The sequence below is a fragment of the Apostichopus japonicus genome, chromosome 16 (genome assembly GCF_037975245.1).
Source record: "Apostichopus japonicus isolate 1M-3 chromosome 16, ASM3797524v1, whole genome shotgun sequence".
NCBI classification, from domain to species: domain Eukaryota; kingdom Metazoa; phylum Echinodermata; class Holothuroidea; order Aspidochirotida; family Stichopodidae; genus Apostichopus; species Apostichopus japonicus.
In genome coordinates, this window is record NC_092576.1 from 25,149,723 (window position 1) to 25,167,128 (window position 17,406).

Genomic DNA, 17,406 nt, shown 5'->3' on the forward strand with positions numbered 1-17,406 from the left:
TGAGGGGATGGGCATTTTGGGGGTCTACTGGCAGGGGTACCCCACCAATATAAATTACTGGAAATTCCCATCCCTTACCTATAGAGTCCTGCCAATCATTTTCCAGTAGTTTTCAACTGGTTACTTCATGAGCTGACCTAGGTCAATGAGGGGGAGGGGCATTTTGGGGGTCTACTGGCAGGGGTACCCCACCAATATAAATTACTGGAAATGCCCATTCCTTACACATAGAGTCCTGCCAATCATTTTCCAGTAGTTTTCAACTGGTTACTTCATGAGCTGACCTAGGTCAATGAGGGGAGGGGCATTTTGGGGGTCTACTGGCAGGGGTACCCCACCAATAAAAATCACTGGCAATGCCCATCCCTTGTATCTGAAATCCTAACCATCATTTTCCAGTAGGTTTCAACTGGTTACCTCATGAGCTGACCTAGGTCAGCCGTGAGGGGTCAATTATTGATGACTGGCAGGGGTACCCCACCACCAATAATTACTGGCGATGGCCATTTGTTGCTCTTGGGGCCATACCTGACACATTGTACTTACTTTGATGTGGTTACCATGAAAGCTGATCTAGGTTAGCTATTAGGTGTCTTTAAAATTGCTCTCCCAGCCACACCCACCACAGCCGGTTTGCCAGTCGTCTGGTTTCATATACAGGAATGCACTGTGAACATTGTGATGTACAAGGCAATTGGTTACCTTCCCAGCTAACCAAACCCTCTGGGCTCCCGGTCTAAATGCATCTGTTTAAAAATTGGACACTCTTAGACTGTTTTCAGACGCCACCATTATTTTGAACTTTGAAACTCTGTTATGAGTACCCTATAACATGAAATTCTTTTAGGTGGGTATTGTTTTCAAAAAGCAAATTGAATTGTTGTGATCCAATTCCCATAGTTAAAATATTTAGATATTTTTTTTTATTTAAATATATTTACTAGTGCCTTAATATAAATTAATAATACGTGGTATGTACTGAGTTAATTTCCTTTCAAATATTACTATTCTAAACCTAAAAGTGTTGCCACCCAGAGGGTTGACGGGTTTAGATGTACATAGGATGGAGCGTTTAATTACTATCTGTCAGGAATTAACCATTTTGCTGTAAAATATCGGTTCACCAGTCATAAACAGTAGTATCCCAGTGTGATTGTTGTTCTTCATACATTTTTCACAGATTTATAAAGACGCCAAAACGAGTTCGAAAATGATAAATGTTTGCATATTGCAAATTGAAATTGTAAGATTGAGTTATTTGCAAAAACATTTTTGAGGTATTGCCAGCACACTCTGGTACATGTTTCATAGACGTAACTAGAATTATTTTTTAATTATAAGAAAATCACATTTGTATGAGAGGAACATACAAGTGGGGTGAGTGAATCATTCATTGCATATTTTTGTGCCTTTGTATGTTTGTAATTTTGCTTCATTCTGTGTTTGTATATGAAACTTGGTATCATTTTCACTATTTAATATATATTTAGTACCATAAATTGTTGTCTTTGTCCTTTTTTATATTTGTTAACGGTGTCTAAATCTAGTTAATCGTCTTATCATCAGCGTAGTAGCCCATTCCATTGTCTTGATCTTTGGATGCATCCTTGTTTAGCAATATTTCTGTGAATAGATAGGGCCTTTCCATTGAGTCTCAAACTCATTCTATCAATCCCGTCCCTCAAAATCAGCTGTAAAATATCATTAACTCTTTAAAGAGTGAAATTCACTCTTTTAAAAGAGTGATTCTCACTCTTTCTAGAGTGAAAAAGCCCACTCTTTCAGAGTGAAAAAGCCCACTCTTTCAGAGTGAAAAGCTCACTCTTTGAAGGAGTGAACATTCTCACTCTTTTGAAAGAGTGAATTTCACTCTTCATGGAGTGATCACTCACTACACTCTCAGAAAGAGTGAGAATTCACTCCAAACGAGTGAAAATTCACTCTTTTGTTTTTAGAGTGTTCGACACTATCTAAGCGGATCGCCACCACAGGTTGGCGCGGAGCGTACAGAAAATTTCTGAGTAAAGATACTCCCTAGATTGCAGTAAATGACCCTTTCCGGGCTTTGCTAATTTGCAGATAAACGGAGAATAAATAGGTGTCGTCTCCATTTTGTCGGAAAATTACACCAACAGAATATGACAAATGTCAATAGGTATATGAGAGCGCAATAAAATAGTCAATAATCGCGAATAAGTAAAAAGTAGTGAAAAGCTGAAAAGGGCGCCAGCAGTCCATTTGAGTCCGTCAGGGGGGGGGGGGGGGGCATCCGCCCCTGACTGTATATATGAACGCTTTGCCACTAAGTAAGGGGATGTTGGAGAACTGGCTCAAATAAGGCAAGTCATTGGCCTAAGACGAAGTTGTGTTACGCTTACCGGTACTCACACTCACTGCTTCCACTTTTCACGGTGCGTGAAGACGCGGTTGGGGTGACAATGTGGTCTATAGCCAGGGGACGGGCCGAGGGTCCCCCAGCAATTACTAAAATTATTACACCTATATAGTATATATGTGTGCATCGGACAGATCGACAAGTATGCATTGAAAAATGGGCAGATGCACGTTTCGGAGCCTTGGTAAATATTGGGGGGGGGGGGCTTATCATGCATTTGCCCCCTCAACTTTTTCATTGGGGGGCTGAGCCCCCCCTCAAGCCCCCCCCCCCCGGTTCCGCCGCCACTGCCGCCAAATTGTAATATGTTAACGTATTATATAATATGACACTTTTGAAATTTATTAAAGTTATGAACGTTGAGAAAGACACCAACTGTTATTACAACAAGCTTCGACTCGGCTATAACAAATTGTCGCTCTGCACTTCCTTTACTAAAACAAGATTTTTCCTTCCTTTCATGTAATACTTATTTTATCTTATCGTGTTTTTTCTTGAAGGCGGCGAATAAAATGCGAATACTGGGCAATAAAACTGACTGCCCTCAAAGCAATACTTCCCCTATCTCCCCGCCCAGGACAAATAGAACCAGTATAGTCATGGAGAACTAACCCCTCCCCGAGCATGCACGTATACGAACTACATGCATTACCATTTATCCCGTACTCTTCACAGTATACACCCCCCCCCCCTACACACACTTATTGAAAACCACAAATTGCCTTCATTACGCCATGTTTTCTAAGTAAGAATGTCAAGGTTACTACAGATAACACACATTCCGAAGGCGGAATGTCGTTGCTATACTGTAGTAGACCGCGCAATTTCCGCTACGTGTGTGTGTAACTGTTCTTACTATTTGTCTGTGATCACATTATATCATTTTCTATTGAGTTTCTACACGATACGATAACTAGCGATGCTTTCAAACCGGTCGCATCCATTGTTGGTTGTTACTGAAGAGCCTATGCAGGTAAGTGCATGTAAAGCTTGAACTTGTGTAAACTGTTGTCAGAATTATGGATAAGAACTTGCGTCACCGCGTTCTACCGTAATTGTCGATTTTATTATTTTTGTATATAATTTTGTAGACCCTACGGCAACCGCTTAAACTTAAAGTTAGCTGTCATGTAAGTTAAACTTAAGGCCTACACAGAACGCTGTGCATACATACATCATTGTAATGACAGGAGCAACTGCATACACGTAGAAATATACTGAACCATAACTGAGATTAAATATAGCGAAAATCTCATAGGGATACAATATCATTTCTATAAATATATTTTCGGTTAACTTAAAATGCAGTGTAGCCTTTGCAGATGTTGACAAGGTTGATTTATTTCTTATTCCTGAATAATTCATTCGGCACGGAACACCCTTGTGGTATGAAATGATTCCGTTTACGACTTTGAGGTGCTTTATGTTAACGGTCAACATTAGTTTAAGTTGCTTTTAAATGCGAAACGTCTTGTATAGGGTCTAGGCCTAATTGTATCGCCGGTTTAGTGTAACGTTTATGTTAGAAGAAGGAACCAAGAGTGGGCCTAGCATCAGTGGGCCTAGGTGCGCGTTATACAATATTTGTGCTTGGCATATCCATTAGTATAGTTAGATATCAAGGTAAGCGACCGATTGCACACATGATAAGAGGCAGCTTCTATTTCTAATATAGACTAGTGCGAAAGTCTCATTAGGCCTAGGAAAAACTGATTGTTTATAGATAACTTGAAGATCGGCACTTTCAGCACCATTGATCTAATCTAGACTGATAAAAATATGATTGCAATAATCAGGAGGAGTAGATAAGTCTCGGGCTTAATTAGTTACTTACACGACCATTCTTCGGTGAGCGATGACACAATTTAGCAACGTTAATCGTTAGTGCACGTCTTGTTTATATGCTGCGTTAACTTAATCACATATTAAGTTACGTGGCTTCATAATAAATTCAACATAAATTCTGCACAAAATGTTTGCATACAAATCAAATAAAAATAACCAAAGTTAGAAAAAATGCATACTAAAATCAGTGTAGAACGAGAGAACAACTCGTTACTCCCCAGTCCCCACTATTCTAGGCCGAGTGTGTGATGAATTCTCGGGAGATGTTTTCCTCTGTGGCGGGTTGTCAACGTGAGAGTTGTGGGCAAGCGTCGGCTGCTTTGACTGCATCGCCTTGCTCTGCAGTTTCATTCTGGCCAAGGAGAAAGTAACGTACACTTTATATGGCTAAATTAAATAGGTCTGTGGAACAAGTAGGCCTACAGTTCTACTAATAGGATATATACACTTGCGAGGAGAAATTTGTAAACCGATTAGATTCATACCTTATTAACTTTTAACAACATAGCGAGTCTGAGAGAAATACACAGTAATAAGCTATACTGCCCACACATGACAATTACTGTATTAGACCTTTGCCTATATATTTACGTACTGGACAATGATATGACTCGTCAAGTTTTGCTTTAATCTAAACATGCAGCCGTGTTTTGTAAAAATGTAATTCGGGTTGTTTTGAGCATATTCTTATACACCAGTGGTGAAAGGAAAGATATTGTATTTCACCAGGAAATGCTCTCCAATTAAGGTAAAAATTACTAATTTATGCATTTTTATTTAAATCGCTGGAGTGTTTATGGAATTAAACAAATGTTAAACAAATGCGTCAGATGGATGTATTTTGCAATTAAAGTAAACATATACATTAAATGGGTGTGCCGCATATTGCTGTTTTCCTTTTCTTTTTTTTTGACTTAAAGACAAATTTTTCATGTTAAAAGAAACCAAAATGGTTCCAATCACACATTAATTTCTAACCTGGATTGCAAGCAAATACTACAAGGGTAGGTACGTGTGTCAGGGTCACCGTTACACCGTGAGTAATAAAACCTAACTCAAAATACATAGCTAGGAGTCGAACATAGCCTAATTATGTTATATTTGATAGTGCATTGTTATCATATTAGGTCAATAAAACAGTCTGATCTAAATAATTCATATTGCAACTTTAGTCTTTTTTTAAGTTAATTTTTTAGGATAACTTGTCCAAAATATATGTGTTTGTTTGAATGCAACATTTTTTTCTGTTTTGTTTAAATACAACAATATTCGGAAAGGAATACATTGTAAAATTTACATGAATTATAATTTAAGCACCAATTGAAGGTTAAACTGTAATTGAAGCTATTAAATTAAATTAGAAGAAACAAAACATGTGGGGTTGAAAGTTAAATTAAGCAATCATATTCCTGATATTTCTCTCACTGCAGATATCAATATCTCAACTAGTACTGGACTGGTCCGACAGTAAGGTAGATAAAGGTAATATCGTGCTCCAATCCGGTCTTTATTTACCAACCCTCTCGACACTGGAGAAGTTATCAGTAGTTGGAAGCTTAGCAGAACTTACCGAGGAAGACGTTATTGGACTATTGAACTATGGATTACAGTCTAGGGGATTCAAAGAACTTTGGTGAGTACAAGAAATTTATATGGAGGGGACACAAATGGTCGCAATAAACTAAATTAGGTCTAAGCGTACGTCTAGAATGTTTGTATGTATGTTAACATAAATGTTCTTATGTATACCTATACATAAAACACGACGTAAAAGACGAAATATATTATTAATCATAGTTATACAGGTTTGGTTAAAGTTATTAATTTAGAAAGTAGGCAATTTCCCAAAATGCATTTGAAACAGCCAAGATAATCATTGTATATAATGGCTAAGTCCATTTCCCCTTAGATTCTTCTAAATTTCAGTCCCACCAACAGTGGACCATTGCCCGATAGATTTTCAAAATAAAAATATCACCCAAATTTTACTTATGACACAGCAGAATATAATCATCAATTATGAAAGGCCGCCGCAGTGTATGTACTGTCTTTGCAAAAAAATAACTAAGGACTGAATACTAATTTATTTTAAGGTTATAAAAATGAAGATAATAGTGATAGTAATAAGTGACACCGATTTTGATGTAATATTCCATCATCAAAATTATCGAAAATGATACCCATGAAAGTCAACAGATCCCTATAAATTTGTAAAGCAGATATGTTTTGGTGAAATATGGCACATATTATAAACAAAACAATATTAATCAAAGTACTTCTCCCTCCACTAATGACAGCTGCGACAGTTTTACGGTAGTTTATTATAACCGAGCCTCATACCTGTCACGAGGCAGGTACATCACAAGTAGGCTATAGATATTTAAGTTTGTACATTTAAATGGATGTATTATGATTTAATTACATTATCGGGACCATGAATAGATTTGAATAGGGAACTCGCTTTAATGTATTACATTAAAAATAGGAAACAGAGAGAAGAACGAAAAAATCAGCCGAGGAATCTTTTGAAATATGATCATTTTTAGATAAGCGAGACTAGTCACAATTTTAGCTTCATTATTTTCTTTGTTTACAGGTTTTATCGATGTAAACTGCCAAAATACATCAGTCCTGAGATGATCCCGGAAACAGCAAGATCAAGGAATAGTAAAGGTATTTTGCGGCAGATAACACTCTGGGAGTTTATTAAATAGGTGTGAAAAGGGTGGTAACTCTTTGCGTGGGTTCTGGAAATGTGGATTGTACGATTGCGTGTGTTTGAAAAGGGTAGGATGAGGGGAGGGGGGGGGGGGTGGCGGGACGGGACTGCGGAGGGAAGAGCAACTTCTCAGACAGAATTATTAGAAATAGTGCATTACATAAATTTGCATATTTTGGTTTCATCACAGACGTGCACTTCTTGCGTTGTCTGCTAGATAGTGGTTGTGCATAAACCATTCATTCATATAGCACGTGTAAGGTTAGGACCTATCCCATTGTGTATGGGTATATGAGATGTTCCTAAGTATTACAATCCTTTACCGTTTCTTTTATGAATTTTGACGGAAAAGTTTTCTATATTTCTTAGTCTAAACTTTTTTACTGTTTTTTTTTTATACATATTTTCAATTCAATTTAAACTCTACTGCGAAATTCGTCCAAGGCAAAATGCTCGCGAGGGAGGGGGGGGGGGGCGTGGCGTGTATGTTCAAGCAACGAATCTTAGTAATGATTATTCACTGATAATGAATAATAATACCAAAGTGACATTAGAAACGCCTCACTATCAAAATTGCAAAGTATCCTACTAAATTTAAAAGCCTAAGGTAGTTAATATATATATATATATTCCTTCTGTACGTTTTAATCCTGCTTGTTTATTACTGTTTGGAAAATGAATAAACCAGAAAGAGAGATGCAAAGAGAGAGATCCCATCAACAAAAACAAAATAACAATCGAGAATTATTTGATATTTCAAGCATGGTAGTTGTTATTGTAGGTAAGCACGACTAGTAATATGTTCATGTTATTTTAATTTTCTTTCTCTAAAGTTCTTTGGCCTGATACAACCTGTCAACTTCACCTGCAGTCCGGCAAATGGAAACAGGTTGGTGATAAGATGGTAAACGTACGTAAGGATCAACATGGTCCGTGTTTTGTAATTGATATAGCATGTTTAACTGCTAGTGTACATATCATAGTACCGTGGAATATCCCATTGAAGCGATGATACAACTCTGACACAGTGTGTGGTATGCGGCTTAATCTGTTGCAAACATTTCAAGAATGAAATAAATATTTCAGTAATTTGTGTCCATTATGGTTAATAGTCAGGTAGAAATATGAATAGAGAGATGGTGTTGGGGGAGGGGGGGGGGCACTGGGTAAGGTTAGTAGGTACTATTTCATGGTTTAGGAATCTTAGAATTTTATCATGCTCATTGACACCTTCACAAAGTGATGACGTTAGTGGAATAGTAGTGGAATAAATATGAAATAATATATTTCATGAATCTAAGATTAAGGAAGAGGTGAACAAAGGAAGGCTCTAAGCAATGTACGAGATGAGAGGATAGAGTGCAGACAGACAAGTAAAAACCCGAATTAGAATTTGAAGGACTTTATTCAGAAAGTGTCAGTACCAAAAGAGACAAGTTAAACATTGTGTAAATTTTGGTCATTTTATTGCATAGGCCAAAGACATCCAGACTATTACAGAGCTGTGTTCAAGTTTTGTCGTCATTAATAACAAAAGCAGTCGGAAATCACAGAAGTCAACCATAGAACTCCTGAGGAACGCATCCAGCCATGACGTAAGGATACATACAAAAATGTATTATTTTATTTTTTCTTCTCCCCAACGTTCGGTGATTTGATAGTGAGTCGGTTTATTATTTTGGCCATCAGAATTAGATAATTTAGAACAATCCTAACTAAAGTGTGATTTGATAAACAAAATAAGAGATTTTAACAAAAAAATATCGAGGTAAAACATACAGAAAACTGTCTAGTGGATTACTGTACGCTAAGGAAAATGACAATAATCCTCTTAGCTACTGAACCATCCTCCATTTCTAAGATGTTTTCAGATACTTGAAATGGCTGAGGTCCGGTTAGTTTATTAGCTTATTATGAGACCTATACAAAAAGGAAATTGAAATATAAAATATTGATCTGTACGCTCGAATAAAAAACATTGCTAAATTAACAGATAATTAATAATTTAAATTCAACTAAAACGAGAAAATAAAATAATCGCCAGTAATTATTCAAGATGGTGCAATGTGGTTTGGCAGCGTGTCTTGAACCAGAACTCAAGTAATGTAATGCCAAATTTTAGCACGAAACCCTAGCATTACCAAGCACAAGTCAACTGATCCCTGTCGACCCCCCTCCCCTCTCTGGGCCATTATGCTAACAAGCACAATATACCATAAAACATGTAGACAATGCATTGTTGCCTTCATTATCCAAAGCAGATCTTAAATACGATGTAAGTTCAATTACATACTTGTATTTTAGGTAAGCTGCAAATTAACCTGATATATGCCCCTCCCCCCCCCCAACTCCCTCCCCCTAATATTAACTATCTATTAAAAACAGTAGTAAGCCCCCTGCACAATCTCTTTGTTGTTTATTGTCTAAAATAATACAGGGTTTCTCCTTTAATCAGTCAGTGAAATCTTAACATTTTCATTTCACTCCCCGCCCCCCCCCCCCCTCCCCTCGCTCATCAAAAGTAAATAAAAAATGAGCAACTTTTCAACAGACTTGCACAATATTAGCCCTTTTCAAAGTAAGGCACACATCACAGGTAGCATCAAGGTGTTAAAGGTATTTTGTCCATTTACAACTTTGAATAAAATGTCTAAGACTCTCCCGACCCCCCCCCCCCAAACAAATATTAAATAAATAAGTACGACCCCCCCAAACAAATATTAAATAAATAAGTACAAAATGTAAACAATGTAAGTGAAACAATTGTGAAATATTAATATAATCTAAGTTTGCTGTATAATTATTATATGTGAAATTTACTTAATAAAGTAAACGTAAAGAAAAAGCCCCGAACATAACAACCAACTACAGAATAATTAGTATCAGAGTGATTAATTTAACTTAATAACCTTAAACCAAAAGTGCTTAAAACTGTTTATTACCTACTTGATTATTTATTAGGCCCTCACCTGACCCTTCCTTACTCCCCTAGGTTTCAATACAATAAGTTATATCACATAGCCTTCTGTTCTTAAACAATATCAACATATTATGTTTTTATAACCTAGTAATGTAATACAAAACGAAATAAAAAGCAACGCAAAATAAAAAATAATATTACAAAATACATGTATAAATATGACTGTATGTTACTCTGCCACTTACCCTCAAAAACACTAAACTTTTACACCTACCCCCCCCCCCCCCATGTATATAACTCTGTTTAGGCCTAGTAGATTAGCTCCACACTGACCCCCTAAAAACGGAAAGAAATATTGCAACCCATAATACCAAAATTCAACACCCCTGTTTCACGTTTCACCCCATAATGATGTTAGCTAATGTACTCATGTAACACCCTTCACTAATACCCCAATCCGCTATTCTTCTAAACAAATGACCTCTCCTTACCCTTTTTAAAACGTAACATGTCTTTATTTATAGTTTATTATTCTATTAATTCTGTTTAATATTTATTTTCCTTCAGATTCCTATTTCTAGTCAGGGTTAATCCTGTATTTTTTATTCTATTACAGTTTTATTCTAATCCTACACTACAATTAGTTACAACTGAACCGTAAATCAACCCATACCGCTAACAGAATATGTAATGCCCCCCCCCCTCCCCCCGCCTGTTCCTTTTCCCTGAACCACTGCACACCCTCATGTTCCCCTTTAGTTCAATAATCTCACAACGCTGTGTCTCTTTACGGTAAATTAATTTAATGGTGTAACTGTGGACTATAACCAAAAACACCCCACCCCACCCCCACACTCCCCCATTTTACACCAATTTCAATATTAAACTGGCCCCATTATAACCCCCTCCAACCCCAGAACCATTAGTCCTTCATTAGTTATAAAAACAAATAGTCAACTCATAAACATTATTGTAACTAGTCACAGATATATATATTTTATTATGATATAATTATTAATATTATATTTATTATTTACTTTCCTTCAGATTCCTATACACGGTGTGGTTCTACGCGGTTCCTTTACGGAGGTTGATGAAGATGGTATTACTCTCTACTCTGGTCTCTCTCTACCAATCATAACATCAATAGAGAGGATGTACATAGACACAGACGAAGGGAGAGAAATGAATAAACATAAAGTTAATGGAATATTAAACTATGTACAACACTCTCAAAGATTCAAGCAACTGCAGTAAGTATAATTAATAAATATGTAAATAACATTAGTAATTAATACAATAGCTAATTATTAATAATGGTGTAAACAAGATAGGAATTATTAATATAGTTAAGATTTAATAAGAACTGAAGGTTTATTGATAGCGTTAGATAATTGTCCAAGAAAAACAAATAAATGAAGAAGATCTTGAATAGAGAAATAAAGTACCAATCAAAGAACGGTCATTAGATGAGGAATATGATTAATGGGAGAGTAAAATAGAGACAAAATGAGACAGATAAACATATTTACAAATATAAAAATGAAAGATTGACTTGTATTGCAGTAAGAATGATAACAAATATATAAAGCGTTAGAGGAGAAGACATTAATTTAAATGGTTTAGATTAATTATTAATAAAATTGACTGAGTAATCTAAGAGAGAAATGGATCCAAAAAATTAAGAACAGAAAATGGGGCTAAATTTTTGGTTTAACAAACTTGACAACATCAACATCGAAAGAAATTATTTACCGTAATTAGTTAAGAAGCTGAATAAATAAGTTTTGTTTAAGAGAATGAAATCTACCAACAATTATGCAAGTCTTGAACAAATGTATCAAATACGGAAGTATAACATAACCTCCACCAGGTTCCTCTTCCAAACCCCTAGTCCTTTCAAATGCCATTCCCTTATTATTAAAATAATTCCCATGCGACTTTCCTCCCCAATCCCACAACAACTATACATCGGCCCCACCACCAAGCCTACATACGCACTGTTGTTCCTACTACCTGCAAATCATGCCCTGAACCAATGTATAGACTACGCAATTACATATACCCTCTCTCACGCATCCTCCCGCACCCCTCAAATGTCGTTTCCCTGAACTTGTTAAATGTGTCCTATACGCTATTTAATATCCACGCCCAGCGCCGCAAACACATTTCCTTAACACCCCCATCCACTCCCTGGCACACGCACACTGTTCCATTTCTCCTATATTTGTTTTAATCCGTTTTCATCAGGCTAATCATCCTCTTTAACCCTCCCAACCCCCCACCCCCACCGCACCACCCCGCACCCCACCACCCCGCACCCCACCCACACCACCATCCACACCTCGGCGCAGGCACACTGTTCCATTTCTCCTATATTTGTCTTAATCAATGTTTTCATCAAAATGACGATTTACAACAGATAACGTAAATCGTATATACCCTACAGTGTGTACACATTCATCATATATCTGTACAGTTAACTGGTTTCTACGCTTTTCTACTCAGACAGTTCACACACATTTTTCAATGCTAAAAGTCTATTGAACTTCGTTCATCATTTTCTTGCTAAAGATGTACAGCAATCTTTTCCCTCTACAGACATTTTCAATAGTTTAACATGTTCTTTTGTTCAACACCTGTCAATCAAATACTTAAACAATGCAAAGAAAAGAAGTTGTATTCAGTAAAAGAGACGCTCGCGTCCCAATGAAAGGAAATTGTATTCAATAAAAGATACGCGCGTGTTTTATGAATAACACCTGGAGTCTACAAACAAACAAACAAGTACCTGGAGGTTGCTATGGATACGCCTAGACACTGTCTGGTTTTAAATTGTTGGTCGGCCTAGCTCGTAAATTGTTTTCAATGATTTTTACTGTCTTTTGGGGAAGTAATAAGTTGTTATCTAATATGATATGAAATGAAGAGCGTAAGAATGCAAAAATAAACACGTATTTTCGAAGGTAAAATTTCTAATAAGACGACCAAACGATCATTATATTAAAAACTGTTGGTGTTTAAGTAAGTGAGGGCAAGCATTGTACTTGAAGAAATTAGACAAAACAAAATCCCCCAAAATAAAAAATGCAGAGACCAATTTTTGTTAGGAGACATATGCTATTTTATATGTGGTAAGCGGGGGGGGGGGGGGGGGCTGGTAAGGTGTGACAGTTTTGTGGGAATAGAAGCTACTAATATGAAGTAATAGTTTTAGTGAATGATTGGCCCCGTCCATCGGTAACTCATTTTCAACGACAGGTTAATACAGCATATTATGTATATGTTCGCAGAACCAACTGTTACACTCAGATCCCTGTTATTACGTTTTAGATTCTCATTACAAGGCAAATTCAATAGACCTTTCCTTATAGCAGTAAGACATATCAGTATACAGGTTATATTGTATTGGATGCTTCAACGAGGATTCTTCGCAGTAACGGAAAAGTTGGTGATAAGAAAATAGGGGTTTAACTCCTCTCTTTTTGTTATAGTTAGTGGTGAGATGATTGTAATGTTGTTAGCTTGAGTATAATACAAAATTAGTATGCTGTGGGGTGAGTGGTGTTTACGTCAACTTTTGAATTTCCCCGAAAAAGTATTGAAAGCTGATGGTAGTTGGAATTGGCAAATTTATAACTGGAGGACAGGACAAGGTGTGTGTATGTGCCCCCGGGGGGTGGGGTGGGGGGTTAGTCCCCAGAATAAAATAATGCCAGACGCAATATTTAAAGCACTCTGGTGTACAGTTTATAAATATATATCGTATACGTGCGGTTCAACCTAAACAGTAAAGAAAAATAAATCGACATTTTTTTTCTTAATGTTACATACTATAGAACCGTCATGCAAACACCATCCATCTAACCAAAATGTTTCAAAGGGAATAGCCACGGCGCCCCCTTGAACCCCTCACCTTGATGGCCGGGATACTATTTTTGCCCCCCCCCCCCCTCCCCCCCCCCCCGCCACCGTTGGCAGAGCCAAAAATGGTTATTGCTTCCATGGATACGTGTATCGTAGTGCTGTGAAGTTCTGGTGAATGTGTATTACGTACGCATCATTTCCAGTCGTTAAATGTTAACATTCAGTATAGAAGGCATTGCATAACTTTGATGGCCTTGTCCGTACTAGCAGTCAAAGTCACCGCCATTATGGTCAGGTATACAAGTGCGTTATTCTGACCGAAATATAATGTAAAAGGTAAATTATAGCCTTTTTATTATGGGTATCATACCTTCAGCTTTAGAATATTTTAGATTGTAATATTACTAACCGTGATCCTTCCACCGTTTACGTATCTTGTATAAGCGGCAACTGGTAGTCGATAATTAATGACATAAGTAGCTACACTGGATGGACAGTACCTGAATATTATATGACGTCACAGTTACAATTACAATGAATCTCTTTCTTCTTCTTCAGTTTTCGTTGCTGTCTGCTGCCACCTATTATTGCATCTTCCTCTCTGGCAAACCTGAAAGCAAGGAATGTCAACGGTACAGTAAAAAGCTCTCATTGATATTCTAGTGGTTTTTACCAGGGAGAATTGGAATGGAATTAGGAGGGGTGGGGGTTGGTGAAACTTTAAGGACAAATACCCCCGGACATATACCCCCGGACTCATACCCCCGGGACAAGTACCCTCTGACAATCACCCCGAGGACGAATACCTCCGAGGAAAACTACCCCCGGGACAACTACCCATTCGGACAAACACCCCCGAGGACAAATACTCTCGAGGATAAGTACCTCCCAGACAATTACCCAAGGACAAGTACCCCCAAGGACAATTACAAAAAACTCCACCCGCGTAAATACACCGGCACAGATACCTCACCCAGAATACTACCCAAACTGATCCAGAATACACCCCCCCCCCAGCCCAAACTGGAGGCGTGAAGAAGCGAGGACCTTATGAGACATTTTTGTGGGGGTTGGGACCTTGAGGTGTAGTTTTTTGATACCTCAAAATAAAAATACACTCGCAATGCTGATTGTGTATATGTGACATCACCATGAATTTGGATGACCCAAATCCCCCAAATTTATTCGACGCCAATGATGTAGGTTTAGTCTTGCCTAAGAATGGCAACATATTATACCATTTTGCATCTATGCACACTTTCGTACAGTAGAAAATCTCTAAAAGGTGAGGGGACACCCCATGAAAAATCCCAGGTAAGCGCCAGACGCGGCCTTTGTGAAAAATATTACAAGGAAAACCTATTATTTTACATGGTGGGCAAAATAGTTGGCATGTATAATTATTAAAACTAGGGGGAAAAAATGGATTTCTTAGCTTATCATCATTCTTTTTGCAAAATGAAATGACCAGAGAATGTTTTTTTTTTTTCAAATGGTAGTGACGTCATGGTCTCAAGCCACTTTCTTTTCTTATTTTTCAAACAATCGTACAAACTATTATGAAACCTTACAGGCAATTCTGCTGGTATAACGGGTTACACCGTAACCGGGTTTGACTAATAGCCCGGCTGTCTATGAAACAATGCATGGGGGGTATGGATTATGATCATGCACACCAAACTAGAGGGGTGGACCGTGGTTGTGCTTGCCCCACCCCTCTGCTCTTCCCATCTTAAAATGGCGTACAATGCCAGGACAAAATCGCTTAGAATAAGCAAAACAAGGGAAGTGGGGTGGCCGAGTGGCTAATGCATTGGTTTTATATATGATCTCAGGATTGTGGGTGCGATTCCAGCTCTCACCATTATGTTGTGTCCTTGGGCAAGGCACTTTTATATCGACTGCCCCTCTCCATCCAGGTGTGTAAATGGGTACCTGTCAGGTAACTTAGGCGTGTGCGCTGGATTCTCGGCAGTCATCTTGATGGCCAGGGACTCAAAGCGCTTTGAGGTGACGGTGCCATATAAAGCGCTACACAAAAACTAACATAGCGTAACAAATCATCAAGTAAACTTACTCAAAAGAAAACTTGAAAATGGTAAGTCGCAATAAGCTGGAAATGTTCTGAGATTAATAATACAGAACTAATAACTATAACTTATAGTAAATTAATAGTTAAAACCATCAGTGACCAATGCCCAACCCCAACCCCCCCCCCCTCGTGCTTCTCCAACCGCCGTCCCCACCTATCTTGCCCCGGGCCTCAGTCCATTGTCAAACCCTATCCAGGAGTTTTGGGGGCGTATATAAAAAATAAAAAAAACTCGAATGTTTTTATTTATTTTTTTAGGTTAAAAGGGCCACATTCACACGACGACCCTAGTGGTGCCAGTTTAACCGGCACCCTGACCCAATTGTAAATATGCTCTCACAGTTGCCGGAGAGACCAGGGTATATGTTGAGGCCCGCGGGTAAATAAACTAGAAAAAAAGACCTGCGTATCCGTCGCTGTTTACGTCCCCTTTAGTTAACGGCATATGTCCAGGGGATATTCGTCCGGGGGTATTTATCCGGGGGAGGGGGTAATTGTCTAGGGAGTATTCGTCCGAGAAGATAGTTGTCCGGGTGGGTAGTTGTCCAGGTTTTGTTTTGTCCTCGGGGGTAATTGTCCGGGGGTATCTGTCCGGGTGGTAGTAGTCCTCGGGGGTATCTGTCCGGGTGGTAACTATCCGGTGGGTAATCGTCCGGGGGTTATTGACTGGGGGTAATCGTCCGGGGGTATTTGTGTGGGATATTTGTCCGGTCACGTCTTTTTTCGATAATACAAAGGTCCAAAGGGGAATGTTTTTACCCAAGTAAAGCAGCCGGTTGGTTCCTAGGGTACGGAATTACGTTTGTAAAGTTTCTTTTCGTTGAGCAAGATTTTTTGAACTTGTACCATAATTTGGATTGCAGTTGTTTTGATCATATGTTTTGTAGATTTCCTCAGGTTATATTTCTACGTAAATCAATTATAACGGGAAATTTTACAAATAACAGCCTGTGACGGTTATAATGACCAATATTCGCCAGTTTTATTTTCAAATTTAAAACACAGAAATACTCTTTAGACTGTATTGGCGATATGTCCCTGATTATGACACAATATTTAATAAAATAGCTATTAATTATTAACCTAATATTGATAATTGTTTCAATTAATGAATATCATATAACATGTGTCAAGTTCGGAAGGACGAGAAGGTAGTATACTCTCCATCTTTCGAGTAATGACATATATGTGAGGGTTAATGTACAATATCCCCTTTGTATTTGTACGTGATAGTGTTCGACCGATAATCGGTTAGATAATCGGCATCCGACCGATTATCAGACAATCGGTAAATAATCAGCATCGGCAAAATCCATAGCGCTACCGATTATGCGGTATTATTATTAAATTCGACATAAAGGGTTGTATGTTTCCGCGCTTTTGGTTCACCACAACCACACCGGGAGAAGAATGTAGATCATTCGATGCAACGCTATTGAAAGCCGGTAAGGAAACGGTATCGCAAGTCCCTCACGCGAGATTGTATTAACGCTATTCAATGTAGTATCCAGTTTTGGCAGTTAACATCATACGGTATACCGCAATAAGCTTAGGGGGGCGACGTATTT

General features: G+C 38.0%; 1 protein-coding gene across 4 annotated transcripts in view; it reads left to right on the forward strand.

The window, feature by feature from the left end:
- LOC139982453 (uncharacterized) overlaps positions 1-17,406 on the forward strand; it is a 564,762-nt gene that overhangs the window by 46,913 nt on the left and 500,443 nt on the right. Inside the window, exon 9 of one of the 4 annotated variants that reach the window (XM_071995344.1) lies at positions 5,671-5,873. The exons of the other annotated variants lie outside the window; for them this stretch is intronic. Within the exon in view, the coding sequence (XP_071851445.1) occupies positions 5,671-5,873 (203 nt within the window). The remainder of the gene's footprint in view (positions 1-5,670; positions 5,874-17,406) is intronic. 4 annotated transcript variants of the gene reach the window in all.